Source organism: Symphalangus syndactylus, chromosome 7 (assembly GCF_028878055.3).
Source record: "Symphalangus syndactylus isolate Jambi chromosome 7, NHGRI_mSymSyn1-v2.1_pri, whole genome shotgun sequence".
Taxonomy (NCBI): Eukaryota; Metazoa; Chordata; class Mammalia; order Primates; family Hylobatidae; genus Symphalangus; species Symphalangus syndactylus.
Window position 1 is genome coordinate 133,449,897 of NC_072429.2, and position 21,494 is coordinate 133,471,390.

At 44.1% G+C, this 21,494-nt stretch overlaps 1 protein-coding gene across 5 annotated transcripts in view; it reads right to left on the minus strand.

The window, feature by feature from the left end:
- The window catches only part of ZFAT (zinc finger and AT-hook domain containing), a 235,543-nt gene that overhangs the window by 43,928 nt on the left and 170,121 nt on the right, over positions 1-21,494 (minus strand). For all 5 annotated transcript variants that reach the window (XM_055287329.2, XM_055287331.2, XM_063643562.1 and 2 more), the window contains one exon: positions 9,140-9,278. In XM_055287329.2, the coding sequence (XP_055143304.1) occupies positions 9,140-9,278 (139 nt within the window). The remainder of the gene's footprint in view (positions 1-9,139; positions 9,279-21,494) is intronic.

Sequence of the window (21,494 nt, forward strand, 5' to 3'; positions counted from 1 at the left end):
CTTCTCTGTCTTTTGCACTGACCAAGTTCATTCCCTTCCTGGGACAACTGCTGTGCCTCCTGGTTCACAAACTCTTCCCCAAGATCTCCATTTGACCTTCTCCTCATCTTTAGGCACCACCTCTTCAGAAAGGCCCTCCTGGGACTCCTAGCGAAAGCAGCCCCACCAAACACATAGAGCCATCAAAACTCTCTAACGGATTTCCCTACTGTCAGTCTGACATTGTATTAGTATCTTTCCTACACATCTTCATTGTCCTCCCTCCCTTCTAAAGTGGCACCTTCCTAGAGCGGGGACTTCGGGGCATCATCCACTTATTCGCTGTTCAAGTCCCAGCACCCAGCATCTAGCTTCTCTTCAATCACTCTGTCTTGCATCACTGACTCTGGGTCTTGGCAAATCGTCTTCTTTCTTTAGTTCCTTCTCCAACCATCCCCCTGCTCTCCTTGGACTTCTACACCTCTCCTCTGTACACATCTGTCCCCTCACCAAATAAGTGTGTTCAGTGTTATCCAAGGGCCTGCCTCGGTGCGGCCCTATCTTCCCCTTTCCTTCACAGCCAGGATTCTGTGGAGTCTCCACTTCCAAGAACTCACCAGAAACAGGTGCTGTTAGTGATGCCTGGGGTGGACAACAGGCTGGGATGCAAGTGGAGGAGGCCAGCATTCACATCTCCTCCATCTTTCAAATTTTATTCCATGGGAGAGTAACTGCCCTATTCAAAATAATTACTGAAATTACGATTATAAATTTAAACTAGAAAAATAATATGAAGTCATCACTTCCCTGTCTTTCTTCATTACTTAGGCCAGTGGTTCTAAACTATGGGCAATTTTCCTCCCAGAGAGGCAATGTATGGAGGAACTTTTGGTTGTCACAACTGAGGTGTGCCCAGGGCATCTAGTGGATAGAGGCCAGGGATGCTGCTAAATACCCTACAACACACAGGACAGCCCCCAAAACAAAACACTGGCCTGGCCCCAACTGTGAGCAGTACTGAGGTTGAGAAGCCTTGCCTCACACCATAGCATGCTGCTTTCTGCACTCAGTCCTCTCCTGGCATTGCACATGTCAGGATCAGCTAACATTCTCACTGGTTAATCCAATGAATACTCTTCACTCTTTATCTTATCACTAGTACCACCACCAACACCACTAATAACAGATAACAGCATGTGTCTTCCACTAACAGGGCAGTTACCATGCATCAGGCACCTCATACATCAAGTCACAGTTTCTTCCCAATAGCCCAATGACACAGGCATGCTTAGCTTGTTTTATACAGAGGCTTGGCATGGTGAAGTAACCCTTCTGAGGTCACACTGGCAAGGCTAAGAAGTGAATCTAATACACATCCTTAATCCCAGGCTTTGCTATTGTCCAGTGTGACTTCTCTGCATTATATGGCCATGATGACCACATTCTCCAGTCAAGATCTAGTCTTTTGGGGCTTCTGTGACACCACTCACTCCTGTTTCTTCTATCAAGCACCTCTCCAACTCAAATCCCTGTACAGCCTCCTCATCCTCTGTGTGGGGGTCCTAAAGCCTCACAAACAGTCCCCTCTATATCTCTGATATGCAGGTCCAGTGATGTCCCAAAGTATCCCACCTCCCCAATATACATGTGAGCTGAACAAACCACTAAGATGCTTATACTCAGGCAACGAAAGAGCTGAGATGACCACTGAGTGTACCTCAGGCTGCTATGTTTATGTATTGCTCATCAGGGTACTAGGGAAGAAATGGAGGAATTCTGTCCTGATATCAAGGTTGTCTGGACGAATTATACCAGATAAACCTCACGGGGATGTGGCCCACATTTAATCATCTCCCAGATGCGGTTTTGATGTGTTCAATCTCCAAATCAATTCCATGTCAGTGGAATCAAGACAGAGCAGTGTTCTATTATTGGAGTTTCTGTTCTATCAGCTGAGGTTGTGGGTGATTTTCCAAAGAGTCACTAGTACAGAGGCCAACCTGCCAGCCACATGTAGCCCCAGCACCTCTGCCCACTGCTTCCCGGCCCCAACCCTGGTGGAGGCGGAGGAAGGCACCGACGCAGAAGGCGCCCGCTGTCAGCAGAAAGACTGGCAACAAACACCAAATTCTTAAATTCTAGAATATTCTGCAGAAAAGACAGCTCAGATGGATGTTTATTTTCTGAAACTCAAACATACTGTGCTCTTTTTTCAGGCAAGAACAAATGAGCTTCTTTCTTGCCCAGAGGATAAACTTCATTTTTAACGTCCTTTGTTATCGCTTTTTTAAATCACATAAAATCATGTCTTTTCCTTCAATCATATTTTAAAAACCTCCGAGGTATGAAGACCTCTACGGTTTTTGTTGTTGTTGTTAAGCTGATGCTGCTTCTCCTATAAAGACTTAATATGTGATGATGAACAAAGGCAAACTTTTAAAGGTTAAACTTAGGCTTTAAAATGAAATTAAAGATTCCTTCTGGGGTATTCTTTAGTGGAAACTAATTCAGAGAGGAAAACATTCTTATATTATATTTAAATTAAACTTAATATGATAATGCCCCCACATTAATTAAAACTTCAGCCTTTGCCACAGTGACTTTAATTAAAGAACAACAAATGAAAATACGTAATCTAGACTGAATGTATAACTATGCCAGTTAATTGACATCAAAGCTGAGAGAAATTAATTTCTATTTAAATTCATTAAATTCTTAGGCAATCCACAGTAAAGGTCAACGGAAGACTTGGTGAATTTACTCATGGCACTGATATTAAGTGCACACCATAAAAACCAGGAGTCCTCAAATCACGATTTCCCCCCATGGACTGATTAATCAGGTAAAAATATAGAATTTCAAGAGCAACTTAAAAAAACTGATCATGGTACCCTTTGCTCTTTTTGGAATGCAATATATTGTGGAGCAGTTTCAGGCAGTAAAATATCTCTGCTCCTTTGTGGTGCTTGATGTTATTGAAAATTCAATTTCATTTTCAATAATATAACTCCCAGAATGGCATACAACATTGGGTTGGGCAGTCACAAGACCTGAATCTGGCACTTTCTCAGTTGAGCCAAAGCTTCCTGAAACTCTCGGGTCTTGGTTTTCTCTTCTACTAAGGTGAAGATGCTAAAATTCATATTCTTTTTTTTTTTTTTTTTTTTGAGATGAGCCACTGCACTAAAGTTCCTATTCTTAAAAAAGGCACTGAGTGTAGTAGGCAGAATAATGAGCCCCTAAAGACAGCCACATCCTAATCCCCAGAACATGTGAATATGTTACCTTACATGGCAAAAACGATGTGATTTAGTTCAGGATCTTGAGAGGGGGAGATCATTCTGGTTTCTCCGAGTGGGCCTAATGCTATCACAGGGGTCATTATAAGAAGAAGGCAGGAGAGGGCACAGAGATACAATCTGAGAGAAGCTCCACTGGCCATTTCTGGCTTTCAAGATGGAGAAGGGGGTCACAAGGCAAGGAATGTAGGTAGCCTCTAGAGGCTAGAAAAGGCCAGGAAAGGGATTCTCCCCTAGAGTATCCAGAAGAAATATCTGTTAGCACTTTGATGTTAACTTGGTGAGACTCATTTTGGACTTCTGACCTTCAGAACTAAGATAATAAATCTGTGTTGTTTTAATCCACTACGAAGTGTGTGGTGACTTGTTACAGTAGCTACAGACAGCTAACACAGGCACTGACGGATACGAATACGGATAAGGACAAGGAACAAAAGCAGGTAAATCATCCAAGGAAAGTGGCTATGGAATAATTGTATTACGCAGATTAACAAGTGAAGTATGGAATAGAATTTTGCTGACACTTTCCCTTCCTGTTGTCTCTTAACTCAGTGTCTGTCCTAGGGACCAGCCAGAGCCCCAGTTCAGAGCTAGGAAATGTTTCAGGGTAGAAATTAACCGGAAGTCACATGCAAGCACTGAGGTGGAGCGCTCCTGGTGACATGGCATGCAATATTAGATCTTACCTGGGACTATCTGAATCCTATTTAAATCCCAGCCCCTCTTCCCACAGGATCCTCAAGAAAAAGAGCAAAAGGGAAAATGCAGCGGAAGAAACAAAGTGCATTTTATTATCAGCCAAGCTGATATCCCAAACCCAACGAGAAACACTTGGCAGAGGAGCATAAGCGAGGTCTTCCCATCCACCCCTTCCTCTCACATACGCTCCCAAATCTTGGGATCTGAGACACTCTGGATAACCACAGGGAAGGACTTGGAAAGACATAGGTCTCAGAGTCAGTCTTGGGTCAGATTAGCAATTAGCCTCAGGGATGAAGAAATAAGAGAAAATAAACAGTACCCATGTGTGTGATTTTTCCGCAAACTACCAGCAAATACGGCCCAATTGCTTAAGAGATGACCATGCCTCTTCCTTCTCCTCCTCTTTCTCCTCCTCCTCTCTAATAAGTGCAAACATCTACGAACTTTAGGGGACATCAAACATGTGAGTGACAAAGGCACAGACATTGAATCAGGAGACGGGTTTGGCTTGGCCACTTGCTCACTCGGTGTGACCTGAGGTCAGTCATTAGCACTCCCTTCATTTCCTTATTTTACAGTAGGAATGATTGTGCCAAGCTCACAGGGCCACTGTGAGAGATAAATTAACACATAAAATAACAATCAATAACACAGCATTATATTACATCACTAGAAGCATGTGCCAAGAACTTATTGAATCTGAGCCATAATAAAAAACAATTTTAAAATTAAGATGTCTAAAAATCAAATACATCACCTGTGGGTTACCTCACAGTTTCTGGATTTCCTGATATGCTATTTTCCCTGAATCTGGTGTAAAAAACTAATATACGAATATACATCCAAGGTACACACGCATACATATTTACATTTTTCTAATATAGCACTTCAAAGTAACATAGAGATTCCAGCAGATGCCAAATACTAAGACGTCTCCTTGACACTTCTCCTCTTATTGCTTTCTCTTGCTCCAGTTACCCACCCTTACACTTCAATGACTCTCTAAAACTGGGGGACACAGCCCCCTGGGAGAAGCAGCTAACTCTGCTCCAGGGCAAGCTGAAGGGGATGTATTCCTTCTGCTGTAATTAGAATATAGAGCTTTGGCGGGAGCTGCCTAGCCCTGGTCCCCAACCTGGGCAGGAATAACAATAATACCACTAACGATTGCCTTGTTTGACACCAAGTCCCAGTGCCTAGCATGGTGCCAGGCACACTGTAGGCGCCTGAGAGATACATGCTCAAAGTAGAAATACGTAGATAAACATAATAGTGGATTTGAGCCAGTCATCAAGAACTTACTGTCGGCATTCTCTGGGAATCTTAGAGAATGATAGCTAATCTTTGCAACTGCTGTGGAGGTAGGTTATGAGCCTTCCTCTTTGGAGGTATATAAACCAAGATTCAGAGAGGTTAAGTACCTGGTCCAAGGTCCACAGTGATCAGAAATCCCAGCCCAGGTCCATCTGACTCCCAAGCCTGTGTTCACTCCAATAACCTAGAGAGACTTGAGGGAGGGCTTGGAAGCCACTGGAAAGCCTGCTAAACCCCATCCTCACCCTGCTACAAGCTCTAGGAGTGAGCAAAAGGTTCGTAAAGCTTAGCACCAAAGTATCTGATGCCTCTCATAGCCTGTGATTTACCGAACCAGTTCTTGAGCTAGCTTAATCAGGCGTATTTTAAGGGGAGGAAAGGGGCAGGCCCACTGAAGCAATACAAGTATTTCTTCCTTAAACAGCATGCAATGTGCATTTGTGTGGGAGAATGCTTCAAATCCATATTAAAGAAGAAGTGATGGCTAAGAGGAATCTGTCTTCAAAGCATCAGATGCACATAAAATATAAGCCAGGAGTACAATATTTACATAGTGCTCAGTACTACCTTAATTACTACAAAGCATCAGAGTTCTGAGGGATCAGTGCATCCAGACGAGCCCTGGTGGCAGAGACCTGGCAATGTCACCCAGTGCCCTCAGGGTGAAAGGTACGTGGGAACCAAGATACGCAAGCTCATAAGCCAAATGTGCACATGTCCCCCAGCTCCACGTTGAGGGACATCATGTGAGCAGCTTAAACTTGGCCATGGTAGAAGTATTTACACTACAGAAACTGGCAAATTCTACCAGTCAGGTTTCCCCTCCCCCTCCTACTTGGGAAGAGCCTAAGCAGCGGCCCTTCCCAGCAAGCTTTGGGAACACACTGTAAACCACCCAAACTCCACGGAGAACGCCATAGTACCTTCCCTTAGAAACCCACACAGAACCGAAGTATCTGATGTAGGAACTCTCAGCTCCTTTTAGGCCATTTTCCTGACCTCCTCTGCAGCACTGTGCACTGAACCCCCCCCTGGAATCCCAGGATCCCTGTGGCATAGCAGGCAGGAGGGTCTTTCCTAGGAATCAAAAGCTTTGCACATGTCACAGTGTGACAGTATTTAACACAGCTGATACACAAGGATTCCCTGCACGTGGTTTAAAGGAGACTGTAAAATCCTTTTGAGAAAAATACATGTTATTTGTGTTTTTTACGATGTTATTTTAAGACATCTTCCTCTATATCAAAACATGAAATTATAAAGTCTCATGAGGATATTTCCGGGGGAGTAGAAGAGGAAAATAAAACCAAATGGGGATGGAGAGAGTTACTTGAAATTAATCAAAGGAAAATGAAAAATTCCAGTGCTTCCAAACAATTCAACATTTCCAAACAGTAATTTAATCTGGTTTCATGTTCTTCTTTCATTCTGCTCCCCTCTCCCAGACATAAGAACAATGTGAACTTTGTGCTTCTGAGATTTCTAAACTGTGTTCATACTCCACCAGCCATCTGATTTCAGACACTGTTCTCCTGCCAGAGCACAACGGCGCATGGCCTCTTAAGAGTAAAGAGATGCTGGGTTGTCTCCTTCTTCAACACGCCCCTTGAAGGGAATGGGAGGATAAACATATATATACACATATGCATACAAGTACATATGCATATGCAAATGTTACATCTATATATATATATGTACAGATGGCCCTCCATATCCATGGGTTCAACCAACTGCAGATTGAAAATATTCAGGAAAAATAAATAAAAAATAACAATACAAAAATAAAAAAATAATACAAATTAAAAACCAAAGTATAATAACTATTCACATGGCATTTACATTGTATTAGTTATTATAAGTAATCTGGAGGTGATTTCAAGTACATAGCAGGATGTGTGTAGGCTATATCCAGACACCACGCCATTTTATTTAATGGACTTGAGCCATCTGCGGATTGTGGTTATCTGCGGAGGGTCCTGGAACCAATCCCCCATGGATGCCTAGGAACAACTGTGAATATATATCTGTGTGTGTCTGTGTGTCTGTGTGTGTATCTCTGAAAGAGGAACCAAAAGCAACCCTGCAAAGATAAAATATAAAACCCCGCTCCTGCCAGGGAATGCCGACTGATTACAGAGAGTCTTAGGAAGTTAACTGGAAACTTAGGGCATGAAACAGTTCGATCTCAGCACATTTTTTCCAAGGCAATGACGAAAGTTTGGAAGCACAGGGCAATGATGGTATCATCACTCAGATCCTCACGCCTGTCCCAACAGCCACAGTAAACATCTATTTCCTGGCAATCCAACCCAAGAGTGTGAAGGATGTGAAAAAGAAACCCTAACCTCCAACTCCAGTTATTTACTGGGGCTGAAAGCCAATCTATTGTCCCCTCTGTGATTCCTGGACATGGGGCATTGGCGTGGGTCATAAAGAACAATGTGATGGCTCCACAAGTCCTAGATATGTTCCAAAAAAAATATACAAAAGCAAGGACTGAACATGCGCTGCATGCACGTGTTTTTTCATTTAATCCTCTCAACCATCGTGGAAGATGGCTGCTGTGAACTCCATTCTACAGGTGAACAGCCTAAGAGGGAGAGCTTGGTAACATGCCCAAGATGGCACAGCTAAGAAAGAAGAATGCAGATTGGAGCCAGGGCCCTTCCCACTGCATATCCTGCTCCCCAGCTCCATAAAACTGCCATGAAGAAAACGAAGGCACATGCTCGCCATTACCCCAGATGGATGGCTTTAAAATTATCCTGAGTTTTCTGTGCTGCTCATCTATTTCCGTGCATCAGCCCTGTCACTGAAAGTGCTGAAGGATATAGTCAATTCATTTGTTTTACATTAAGATGCATTTCATGGCTATTACAGCGAGCGGAGCTTCGCGCTGAAACGAAACTCCAAGCATCCCCAGCTGCAGCAGTCTGCAATTCCACATCTCTGTTTACTGGGGGCAGATTCCTAAATCTGTCTTCAGCTTCAAATAGTCACAGGACTTAGGAAAGAGGAGCAGCTAACTGTGTGCTGCAATCATTTTTTAGCTGAAGTATTGAAGTGTAGATATAAATACAACACAATTCTCTGTATGGTAACAGCACATAAGCTAAGCCCTCTCAAGTGGGAATGTGCTTATTTATTGAAATAAAACAACAAAAAACCCCACAAAGTTTTAATAGTTTAAAATGAAAAGAGGTTTTCCTCAATTCTCATTAGTTTAAATGTTCTAGAATCTTTTTTTTCTTTTCAGGATGAATAAGTAACAAGCTTACTCAATAAATATTTTTAGATAATCCAAAAAAGTTCACCTATAAATATGCTTACAATAGCATTAGGTATAATTGAAAAGAAAGAAAAATCTAAAAATCCCACAATGTTCAATAACAGAATTGTTAAAGTGTTTCCATTCAACATTGAACGACAAGAAGCCCTTAGAAATCATAATTAGGAAGACAATATATCAAAGAAAAACAACATATTCCTGTTAACGTGAAGAAAGACAACTGAACTTTCATCTCTGCGAACTTTATGCACAGACAAAGAATGGAACGCAGTGCTGACAAATGAGCATTGATGGGGGTAGTAGAATTTGTGTGTGAATTTTTACTTCTGTCATTTTAGACTTCCACTAAGCTTGTTGTAATATTAACCAGGCAAGAAGTAATGCTGACAAACAATGATAAGGACGATGATGACAACAATTATGACGATGAAGAATGAACATCACTGGCACATTTATGTATCAGAACCGAACTGCAGGATGTCAGCAGCTCTTCCCAATGGGGGACTTGGCCTAGAAGGAAGTGGGCAGGGCCCCAGCTCGCTGGCCCCTCGCCTACCTTGCTGGATGAGCACCTCCGCCGCTAGCTCCCCGGTGCCCACGTTGGCATACTCCTCATTGGGGTGCTTCCTGTTGTAGTGCCGCTTCAGAGAACCAGATATGTTGCAGGAGTAATGGCAATGGGCACAGCGGAAAGGCTGCGGGGACAATGAGGAGGGGTTAGGAAAGGTGAGCCCCAGATGTCTGCCTTTGCTGCTGCTCCCACCTGGTGAGCATCTGACACCCCAAAAGCCTGATATGAGCAGGCCCCATCACCTGTGATATGTCCTAGGGAAAACCACCAGGGCAGGAATGCTGAGACCTGCCTTTGTAGCGACCAACCAAGTGACCGGGACAAGGTGCCCCAGAGGAGGAGCTGTCTCTACTAAGTGAATTTGCTTTTGTTACTTCTTTTCTTTTTTCATCCACCTCAGAATTTAGTTTTTGTTCAAGAAGACAAAAAAAGCAATATACTAATCTATCATTTTTTTAAGTAAATGACATTAAAAGTAGCTCTCATTACAATTAGTTCCCTGATATACAGTCAGGTGTCACATAATGACATTTCACCCAACTATAGACTGCAAATACAACAGTGGTCACAGCAATAGGTTCTACCATACAGCCTGCAAGTGCAAGTAGGCTATACCTTCTACATGTGTGTAAGTACATTCTATGATGTTCTACAACTAAGAATTTGCTTAAGGACACATTTCTCAGAACGTATCCCTGCCATTCAGTGATGCGTCACTGTATTTGCTTCTTTAGCTAAATGAATTCCTCCGCAGTATTTGCCTGCAAGCACTGGCACACACAAGTGTCAACCCTCAGGGAAGTCCGGCAGGTAAAATCTATTTCTCAGGCCCACCTGGTCAAGACAAGCCACTTTCAGGATGAGGCCACATATGAGTCATGCAGTCTTGCCTTTCCTCTTGCACAATGCTTCGGAGGCTGCATAAATAGTGGGGCTGGGGAAAGAGGCGCCTGCTGGGCCCCTGGGGAAGCTCAGTGAGACCTGGCCTTTGGCTGGTCGACGGATGGGCATCTCCATCACTATCAAATTCCATGCCACGGCCCCTGGTCAGGAGCTGCCAGCATGCCCCTGTAATCCACGTGCTGTATGATTCTGACAGTGCTCCAGGGTCATTCAGGGCCTGTTTGATGACCCAGCAACCTTCTAGCCCAGGAGGAGCAGAAGAGGATGGAGCAGCCACAATGGGAGCAGCACTCTGCCTGGTGGAGGGGACTCAGATGGAGCAAGTCCAGCCACACCTCTGGCCTTGACCAATGATGGAACCTCAGGCAGGTCATGAAACTTCTCTTAGCATGGATCTTTTCATCAGGGAAATGAAGATCATACCCATGTCATAAGGTTGTTGTGAGAATTAAATGGTATCATATAAACTGATACCTAAAATGCTGTTCAAAGCATTTCTTATTGATTTTATCAGCAATTCTATCACAATTCTTACTGTGCATCTGGAAGCTAATGCACCACTGCATCTATTAAGACCTCAAACACTACCTTTATTCCTCGACTGTCCAATTCATCAATCTTTTCACCACTGTTGCCCAGAAGACCTAAACTAGCAACTGCAATGTCTGAATGTGAAGTGCACCAACAGGGAGAAAATGTCCTCTCATCTTTGAAGCTTAGATCAGCCCCGTTTTCAAGGTTTCTTCCCTTCAAGTATAAAACTGTGACGAAGTATCCCCATAGAGGCAGATGGGAGAGAGGGAGAAGGAGAGGAGGAGGAAGAGGGAGAGAGAGAAGGGAGAGAGGGGAGAGAGCGGAAAGAGGGAGAGAGGGGAGAGAGGGAGAGAGGGAGAGAGGGGAGAGAGGGAGAGAGGGGAGAGAGGGGAGAGAGAGGGGAGACAAGAAGAGAGAGGAGGAGAGAGAGGGGAGACAAGGAAAGAGACGAGGAGAGGGACAGAAGGGAGAGAGAGAAAGAGAGGGAAAGAGTGGGAGAGGGAGAGGGAGAGAGGGAGAAAGAAAGAGAGAGAGATGAGGGAGAGAGGGAGAGAGTGAGAGAGGAGGGAGGAAAGGAAAATCTTCCACCTCAGCCCCTGCCTAAGTCACACTCCTTCCTCGTAGGCACCTTGCCCACCACCTGCTCCAAGAGCAGCTCCCCCTTCTGACTTCATGCTGTCACCTCCCTTTCTCAGGCTTCTGCCATCTCCCAGCAAACAACTCCTGGGGGTGCTGCCTGCTCAGACCTCATGCTTCTCCATCCTATCTCCTTAGGCTGGCTGCCCCATCCCACTATGACAGTTGTGACATTGTCATGCCACTGTCCCCAGGTTCTGCCAGGACTCTCAACTTTCTAGATTTATTTACAAGATCTGCAAGCCAGGCTTAATGTGAAATGCTGGATCTCTCTAAGGTGCTGGCCTTGGGCTGGATTTGTTCTTCTGCTCTGGTCCCAATTATCATTTTTGCATTGTTGATTGGTGGATCTATATGTTTTGTTGGGTCATCTCTCCTGAACCATACACAGGAATTTTCAACTGCCTTCCAGTTATCTCCACAGGGATGTTCTATAGGCACCTTAAACTTTGGACTCACATCTTTCTGTAAAATCAGTCATCAAAGACAGAAACCCACAGCCATCTTTCATTTTTCCTTCTTTCTTACTATTCAACTGATCACAGTCTTGTCCAGCCTTCCTGGGAAGCCTTTCCAGAGGGCCCCTGTCCTTCTCTCTCTCTCTCTCCAGCACAGAGAAGGAGACCCTCCCAGCCTATGAAGGGAATACTGCCATCCCCAGAAGGGCCATTCTTGGAAAGACACAGGGCAGTTAATCTGGTCAGTCAACCTGCTCTAAAACATTCCCCAGGGACTTCGTCCTACACCAAGGCCACACTCTGGTTACCGGATGCTTTGTGCCACACCGTACGTGCTGCGTTTCTACATTAAGTCCCTGGGTAAGGAATCCTTGGAGTTTGGCCCATGGCATTTACTAAACAAAAGGACCTGGAACAAAGGCAGAATTTGTCGGGCTTTCTCTTCTATCTAGTGCGCAGAGAACAAAAGGTCTAGAATTCTAATATATGATTACTGCAAAGTTAAAATAAAAGCTAAACCATTTTCAAATGCTTTCATCTCTAAATAAGCAAATAACATGAAGATATTATTTTTAGAATGTTAGCATTTATACAGAAATCAAAAAGAAAAAGTGAAAATGCTATATTGCCAGCATCGGGCAGTCAGTGGGCATAAAAGGCAGGAAGAAAAAGGGCGATGAAAATAAGAAATGGTCCTGCAAACCTAGCTTCAGACTCGAGAGCCAATTTCACCCTTCTTGCAGCAAAGCAGATAAACAGCTTCCTGTGAGTTCAGCTCGCTTTCTTCCCCATGCCCATCCATTGGCAGAATTGCTAATGAGAAGAAAAATTGCCAAAATGTAAGCATATTGGCAAAAAATGTATGTGTGAGCCCAAATGAGGATTCAGGCTCTTGAGCTAGCAATTTCTATCAAAATTTTCAATTCTGAGAGTTGAAAGAAACACCTGGCGAAATCTTCCCTCCATGGAAGATTTTCTTCTGTAGCCTCTCCAGCAGTCTGCTGTCTACTTAGCCTCTGCTTTGATGCAGGGGGTCCAAAACATGCCCCAGCAGCCTTTTCACTGCTGACCAGTGCAGGGGGAGTTAGGAAGATAAACCTCCCAGACTCTTTCCTTCATTGGTCTTGCTTCTATCCTTCATATCCATTAGAACCTCTACATGAAGTCAATTACTATCGGGGAATCTGCCCCGATATTCATGTAGGTTCTTTTCTATTTTCTCTAAGCGTCGGCCAGTTTGAGAAATAAAGGCACAGAGTACAAAAGAGAGAAATTTCAAAGCTGAGCATCTAGGGGAGACATCACATGTCGGTAGGTTCTGTGATGCCCCACAAGCCCCAAAAACCAGCAAGTTTTTATTAGGGATTTTCAAAAGGGGAGGCAGTGTGCGAATAGGTGTGGGTCACAGACATCAAGTACTTTACAAGGTAACAGAATATCACAAGGCAAGTGGAGGCAGGGCGAGATCACAGGACCACAGGGCCGAGGCGAAATTAAAATTGCTAATGAACTTTCCGGAACCATTGTCATTGATAACATCTTATCAGGAGACAGGGTTTTTGAGATCAACCGGTCTGACCAAAATTTATTAGGCGGGAATTTCCTCTTCCTAATAAGCCTGGGAGTGCTATGGGAGACTGGGGTCTATTTCACCCCTGCAATCTTGACCATAACAGAGGGCTATGCCCAGGGGAGCCGTTCATAGGCCTACCCCCAGGCGCGCATTCTCTTTCTCAGGGATGTTCCTTGCTGAGAAAAAGAATTCAGTGATATTTCTCCCATTTGCTTTTGAAAGAAGAGAAATATGGCTCTGTTCCGTCTGGCTCACCGGTGGTCAGAGTTTAAGGTTATCTCTCTTGTTCCCTGAACAATTGCTGTTATCCTGTTCTTTTTTTAAGGTGCCCAGATTTCATATTGCTCAAACACACATGCTGTATAATTTGTGCAGTTAATGCAATTATTACAGGGTCCTGAGGCAACATACATCCTCCTCAGCTGACAGGATTAAGAGATTAAAGTAAAGACAGGCATAGGAAATCACAAGGGTATTGATTGGGGAAGTGATAAGTATCCATGAAATCTTCACAATGTATGTTTAGATATTGCAGTAAAGACAGGCATAAGAAATTATAAAAGTATTAATTTGGGGAACTAATAAATGTCCATAAAATCTTCACAATTCAAGTTCTTCTGCCATGGCTTCAGACGGTCCCTCCGTTTCGGGTCCCTGACTTCCTGCAACAAATTACCACCCATTTTCTGCTGGGGATCTTCTCGCCTGAAGTGTGGGAACTGAGCCTCATCTAGGCTCTTCAAGCAAAACAAGTTCTGACCTGTGAGGCACTGCCACAGGCCAGCAGGGAATTCTCCCCGGGCTGATGCAGAGGAGGAGACAGGCAGAGGGAGGGAATAGCATCGCTAACTGCAAGTCTCAAGGTTTCATTTATGAAGCATATATTTACTGACCTCTGACTGTCCTCTGACCCTCAGGGATACATGGCAAATGTGGCAGATTTGTGAATCCCTAAATATATACAGGTTTGGGGACTTAAATATCAACTCCAAAGATTAAATGCTATCTGGGCAAAGTAAATCATAGAACTTGGTTTCTAAGTCAGAAACTCACAAGCAACAAATGACACTAGATCTCAAAAGGGAAGTTATTTATTCAGAGCTTTCAGGACAGAATCCAGCCTAGAGTTGGGAGGAAGATATAAACTGGCTCCATAGCTCATTTGGAATGCAACATCAAAGTTCTTATCGTGGTCCAAAAAACAAGACAGGGAGTCCATTAGCATAGCTATTATTCAATGTTGCACAGAAGTTCTTAACCAAAGTAATGAGATCTAACATGATAAATATTACTGATTTCTCTAATTTTTACTGATAGCTACTATATGCCAAATAGCTCTAAATGTTTTGCATGGATTAATTCCTATAAGTCTCACATCAAGCTCATACGGTACGTGCAATTATTATCCTCATTTTTACAGGTAAGGAAACTGAGACACAGAATGGTTTAGAGATTTGCCAAAGTTTCACAGTCTCCCAGCCTGGCTACTTGATTTGCATCAGATTTGGGGCCCCAGGCCCAGCCAACAATAAAGAGATGATTTGGCTTTCCACTGGCCATTTTTTTCCCTAGCATATATCTCCCTAAAACCACAATTGAGAGGGGCACAGGTTGGTATTCTTGGGTCTCCTGGACATAAGGTGGCCCAGATCTAAGTATCAACCTCTAGACCGAGGAACCCCACGGTGGACGGGGAGAGATGTGGGCAGTTACTGGGCTATCATTAGGAGGCAGGGACTTGGCAGGGGAGATGACGAGGGTCGATACCAGCCAGGTCAACACAGTGTGCTGTGTGCTGGGTCAGGAAAGTAATGATAGACAATGGGAGCCCCTGGTAGGTGTCAGGCGGGACAATGGCCAACTTCCCATTTTGAAATATCACTCTGGATACCTGGAAGTTAAATGGAAAATGGACTTGAAAGGAACAAGACTGGAGGCAGGGAACCAATTATCCAGTTAACTGCAGTGGTATGGACGAGAGATACTAAAGGCTTAAAATGAAGCAGGGGAATAAAAATATGGGAAAAGAAGAGAATATTTAAGAGAGGTGAAGAAGGTAAAACCAGCCAGACCTGATGGCTGGGATGATGTGTGAGAGGGAGGAGATGGAGTCTCTAGGATGACTCCCAAACTTCCAGCATGGATGACAGAAGGCAAGGAAGGCCACCAGCAAAACGGAAGTCATATGGATAATGGGAGGGAGAGGGTGTATTCCTAGAACTCTGAACATCCCACAGGGTGAGTCTAGAACTCAGAGGATAGCTCTGGGCTGCAAATACAGATCAGAGCCCAGGCAACTAGCAGAGGTCCTAAGACTGAATGTGGCCATAGAAAGAGTATATCAAGTGAGAAGAGAAGCAGGATTGGAACAACACCCTGGAACACAGGAGCAGGTAGGCAAAACGAGGCGGACTTGGAAGAAGGATGAGAGAGGATAGCAGGTGCGGGGATCAGGGGAGTCTGGAATCATGGGATCTGAGGAATAAGGTCCTTCAGGTAGGGGAGGAAAATGGAGCTGAGTGTTCTAAGAAATCCAACAGGAAGGGGCCTCCCCCATGTCCACTGGACCTGGCAATCAGGGGGTGGCACCGGTGACCTACCAAGAAGAGGTTCAGCAGCATGAGAAAGACAAAAGCCAGGCTTTGGCAAGTCAAAAGAGAAAAGACGAGGAGCGCAAACTGGGCTTTGGGTCATGTTCCTTTTTCCAAAAGGTGGCATCAAAAAACTCTTTCTCAAAAGGTACATTGGGTCAGGTGCAGTGGCTCACGCCTGTAATCCCAGCACTTTGGGAGGCTGAGGCGGGCAGATCACTTGAGGTCAAGAGTTCGAGACCAGCCTGGGTAACATGGCGAAACCCCTTCTCTACTAAAAATACAAAAATTAGCCGGGCATGGTGGTACGTGCCTGTAGTCCCAGCTACTTGTGGGGCTGAGGCACGAGAATTGCTTGAACCTGGGAGACAGAGGTCACAGTGAGCCAAGATTGCACCACTGCCTTCCAGCCTGGGTGACAAAGTGAGACGCTGTCGCAAAAAAAAAAAAAAAAAAAAAAAAGATAAAGATTAAAAAGAGATACATTGAAGATTTACAATTTGAGTTGAAAGAAAACGAGATTGAATGTGTTAAAGCTGAAACTCTTTAAGTCCTTATTTTTATGTCGAGAAAGCAGGTAAGATGTCACCACCATAGTAGGAATCTGGGTGACAGAGTGAGACCCTGTCTCTTAAAAATAAAAAGCAGGTAGAATACACATTTTCATAATTTGAGAATTTGCTGTTTTGGTTCTCTAAACAGAAAGAAAGAGAATAGAAGAGGACAGGGAATCATATCTCACACATGAAACTGGGTTCTGAAAAACCTGATTAGAAGACATCTGAAAACCTCTAACTATATCAAAGTGATCACATTTCCCATCGGCACCAAAGAAGGGACCTAGAGGAACGTTTGAAAGCAGATGAGAAGCTGGTGATGAGGTAATGTTCAAGGTCGTGACATTGGCAACTGACTGCAATGTACAGGACGGCTTTTTGGTAAAAGGAGGAGTTGCTCTGTTGGCTCCGATTTGCAGCAAGCAAGAAGGCTGTCATCAGGTAAGGTTTTTGCAGTCTAATTTGTGCAACCATGTCATGGTTATGACCTACATGAAGTGGACTGGTTGGTACAAGACCATTTATACACTGCTGATAGACGTGGTGTTTTTAAAATGCGGAAGGACCTTTACAACACAGAAGGACCTTCTCAAGGACATGATTGCGTTCTATGTCAAGCAAGGGTAGAAGAGCAGAGTGCGGGAGCATGAATGATCCAGGAGCAGGAGAAGAGGGTCAGGTGTTAGGCCCACCACTAACAGTGGAGTCACCCTAGCCAAGTCATTACATCTCCACTGCTTTTGATTCCATATCTGTGAAATGGGAGAGCAAACCTTCCCTGCCTACCTGACGGAGATTAGATGGGCCACCAAAAACACAGAGTATGACTGTGCTTTAAGAATCATAAAACCCCATAGGCCTCACTACTGTGGTCTTTAATCAGTTCATTAGCATATTAGCACAGGCAACTAGCAAATGCCCTAAGACTGAATGCAGCCGTAGAAAGAGAGTGTATAAAGTGAGAAGAGAAGCAGGATTGAAACAGCACCCTGGGATGCAAGGGCAGGCAGCCAAAAGGAGATGGGCTCGGAAGAAGGACAAGAGAGGACAGACAGTAGGTGGGAGGATCAGGGGACTCTGGAGTCTGGAACTCCATCTCCTCCCTCTCACATCATCTCAGCCCTCAGGACTGGCTGGTTTTACCCTCTCTATCTCTCTTAAATGTTCTCTTTTAACATATTCACGTATTTTTATTCCCCTGTCTAATGTGGTCATCTGAGGCTCCAAGAAACCTCCTGGTGGGTGTCCTCCCAATTTCCCCCATGACAAGAACATTCCCTTCCCTTCTAGTGAAGCTCTTCTCTTCATGTAGCCTGGGATTCTGTGTAGGAGCCTGCCTGCCTGCAGTATGGAGGCACAGAGTCCCTCCACCACCTTCAAAGGCTATGGAAAGTCCCACCTACACCACCATGACCCTATTAAACTGTACCTACTTATACACCAACTGCCCTGGACTCAGTCCTGTAAATGTAAGTAAAAAGACCTTTAAAATGTTGCATGTTAAGCCACTTAGAAACACTAATCATCACTCTCATATGCCATTATTCCTCCATGGCCATCTAGCGCACTGGGAAATTCTGAAAAAGTGAAAAAACTCTAACCTAAAAAATAGATTTCAAGTGTCATGAAATTTTTATGAACTATATTTAACCATCAATTAAGTTTAACTTTGGTCTGTAGGCATTTGTTCATCTTGATTTTGTAGTTTTCCTGTAGTTTGGGGTCATTTTTTAGGCTCACGAAAATGTGCTCAGGGTTCCGTGGATCAAGTGGCCCTGCCCACTGGCACCAGAGGGGAGAGGGGCCAGTTCTCGTAGACCCAGCAGGACTCTGGGCCCTGGGTTCCATGTGCTGGCCAGGACAGCAGGCTCTGTCAGCGCTTCCTCACGTGACCTTAAGGGAAATCTGGACTTCAGATTTGGAGATAGCCATGCATACAGTTTGAATATTTTTCCCTCCAGAACTCATGTTGAAATTTAATATTATTGAGTATTGAGGGGTATTGAGAGTTTGGGCATTTAAGATGTGACTGAATTATGAGGGCTCTGCCCTCATGAATGGATTTACCCATTCAAGGATTGACGGATTAATGGGTTGTCATGGGAGAGGAATTGGTGGCTTTATTAAGAGGAGGAAGGGGACATGCACTAGCAAACGAACACTCTCAGCCCCCTCGCCATGAGATATCCTGCACTGCCTTGGGACTCTGCAGAGTCCCCACCAACAAGAAGGCGCTCAACCAGATGCAGCCCCTTGACCCTGAACTTCACAGCCTCCAGAACTGTGAGAAATAAATTCCTTTTCTTTATAAATTACCCAGTTTCAAGTATTACGTTATAAGCAACAGAAAATGGACTAATACAAGCCAATCATCAGTTAATCTTCATTTACCACAAGTAAAGAAACAGACAAAAAAAGAGATGAGGAAAGAAGGAAAGGAAGAAAGAAAAAAAGGAAAGAAAAGGGAGAGAGAGGGAAGGGAAGAGAACGGAGAAATTAATGCCAGTGAGGAATGACAATCACAGGATCAATCAACCATGATCCACTGAAAGATAAGAAAAATTGGCAAAATATGTCATCACCTCACATAAAAATTAAATGCCAAATCATACTGCCATTTCTTTACAAAAAGATCTCTTATCTTTACTTATAAATAAAGTATCTGCTGAGTATCTGCTACATGCCAAGCAATATGTTAGGAACTGGAGGTGGCTGGCACCACACTCACAGGCATTCCACTAAATCCTCTTACCTCATTCACCACCTTCTACTGGAGGTCCTGAGTGTTTACATCTTACCTCCTCCCTCCCAGATGCCAGGACCCGGAAGGCCAGGCCAGCTGGTAACTTTCTTCCCTTCCTGCCTGATCCAGACCTGCCCACTTCTCTGACCACATCCCTCTTCATGGTCACCCTCGTTCACTAGACTCGAATCATATTGGCTCCTTTCTCATTTGCATTCTCACTCTCCCTCTATTCAGAACACCCCATCAGCAGATTTCCCTCAGGCGCTGTGTCCTGGACCAAAGTCAAGTCTCCAAACTGCCCTTCTTACCCTAGTCTTGATCCTGCCATTCTCTCTACAACAAGTGTCTTTCTTTTCTTTCCAACTTTTATTTTAGGCTCAAAGGGTACATGTGCAGATTTGTTACATGGGTAAATTGCAAGTCACAGGGGTTTGGTGTACAGATAATTTTGTTACCAGGTAATTAGCATAATACCAAACAGGTAGTTTTTCAATCCTCATCCTCCTCCCACCACCCTCAAGCAGGCCCCAGTGTGTACTGTTCCCTTCTTTGTGTCCATGTGTACTCAGTAAGTACCCACTTATAAGTGACAATATGTGGTATTTACAGTTTTGTTTTATTGCACTAACTCGCTTAGGATAATGGCCTCCAGCTTGATCCATGTTGCTGCATAGGATATGATCTCACACAACAAGTGTCTTTATCAGCCCCCTGCTCAGAGCCTTCAAGGTCTGCCAGAGCCTGTGGAGAGCCCCAGATGACCCGTCCACACCTCTTTGTAACAGTGAGCAAGGTACATGCAGGTATTGTACAGAAGTGAGGGTGGGGGGCAGGGGAAGGAGAGCATGTACCAAGCCCCAAATAACCTGCCCACACCTCTCTGTGACACTCAGCCAGACACATGCAGTTACTGCACAGAAGAAGAGATGGGGTAATGTACAAATCTCCAGATGACCTGCCCACACCTCTCTCTGATAGTCAGCCAGGCACATGCGGGAGATGTGCAGGAGCTTGCTCCAAACCATCTCACTCCTGCAGCTGCCACTCATGTTTTCAAGCCATTCCTTTTTCACTGAGAACACTCCCCACCTGCTCTCTCTACTTCACAAACCTTCAGGACAACTTCAGCACACAGGAGGCTGTTCCTGCCCCTTAGTGGATCTCGCAACTGTTGTATGCAGGCATCCACTTCTGTCCTTCTGATATTGCTCTATTCTACTGAGTTCCTTGGGTCAGGCTCTCTGTATCTTCCCCTCAATATCCTTGAGAAAGAATCTATTGATTCTAATACTAGATGACACCAAAGTGAGAAGGGGCTATGGTCATCTAGTGAAACATGCCACTGACTGTGAAAATCGGCAAACTTGTCTGAATGAACAAGTTGATCATGTTGGATTCAACGCTGCCCCATTCATTCCAAGCAATGCATCAAGACTTAGATCCCCAAAGCATAAATCGTAGGATGACACTGTATAAATACCCACCCTCCCCATTTAAAACAATGCCCCCTCTTATGCGTTGAAAGAAGATAATATTATTATGCTTCACAGATTTGAGCCAAACTTGATGAGTTCAACATTTTATTTATCCCCAAGTTATTAAAAACGTCTACCCATTGTCTTGTGGTACTAAGAGTGGGAATGTTCATCAGCTAGGCTCCCATCCATTCTTCACATACCTCAGCTCACTTCTTACTACCCCTACCTTCACCCTGAAATTTTCTCTAACTCTCCCAGGAAGATGTAAGTTCTTCTTCTCATCTGTCCCCCAACACCTGGTAAAGCACTAACCCTGCTATGGTGTAACTGCCACCTGCCTCTCCAGGTCTGCCGTCCACAGGCTGCAAATCCTTTGAGAGTAGAGTCCACATCAGAACCCGCTCACCTATGCTCCCACGGCAGCCAGTGCAGTGCCCAGCACAGGCAGACGCTCAAATACAGTTATGTGGCTTAAAGAAAAAGGGAAGATTGCTTGCCTCTGTTAATGATTCACATGTAGTTAGTCCAGCAAAGCCTCCTAACAATAACAAAAGAAAAAAACTAAAAATCTGGTTAAAATGGTTTTAAAAAAAAAATTAAATTTAAGAACTTTAAGAGACATCATAAAGTGAAGAAAAGCCAAATGAGGAGAAACTATATTCCTAACATATAACTAAAAATGACCCACACTTAAAAGAGATAAATAATTCCTGAAGACAAGTAAGATAACAACAAAATCACCCAATAGAAAAATGAGAAAATAGTTGAACAGATACTTTACTAGAAGAAAAGGTGGAGGAGGGAGGGAAGGATAGTAAAAGAAAGTAAAGAAATCCAAACAGCTAAAAAAATATGAAAAGGGGC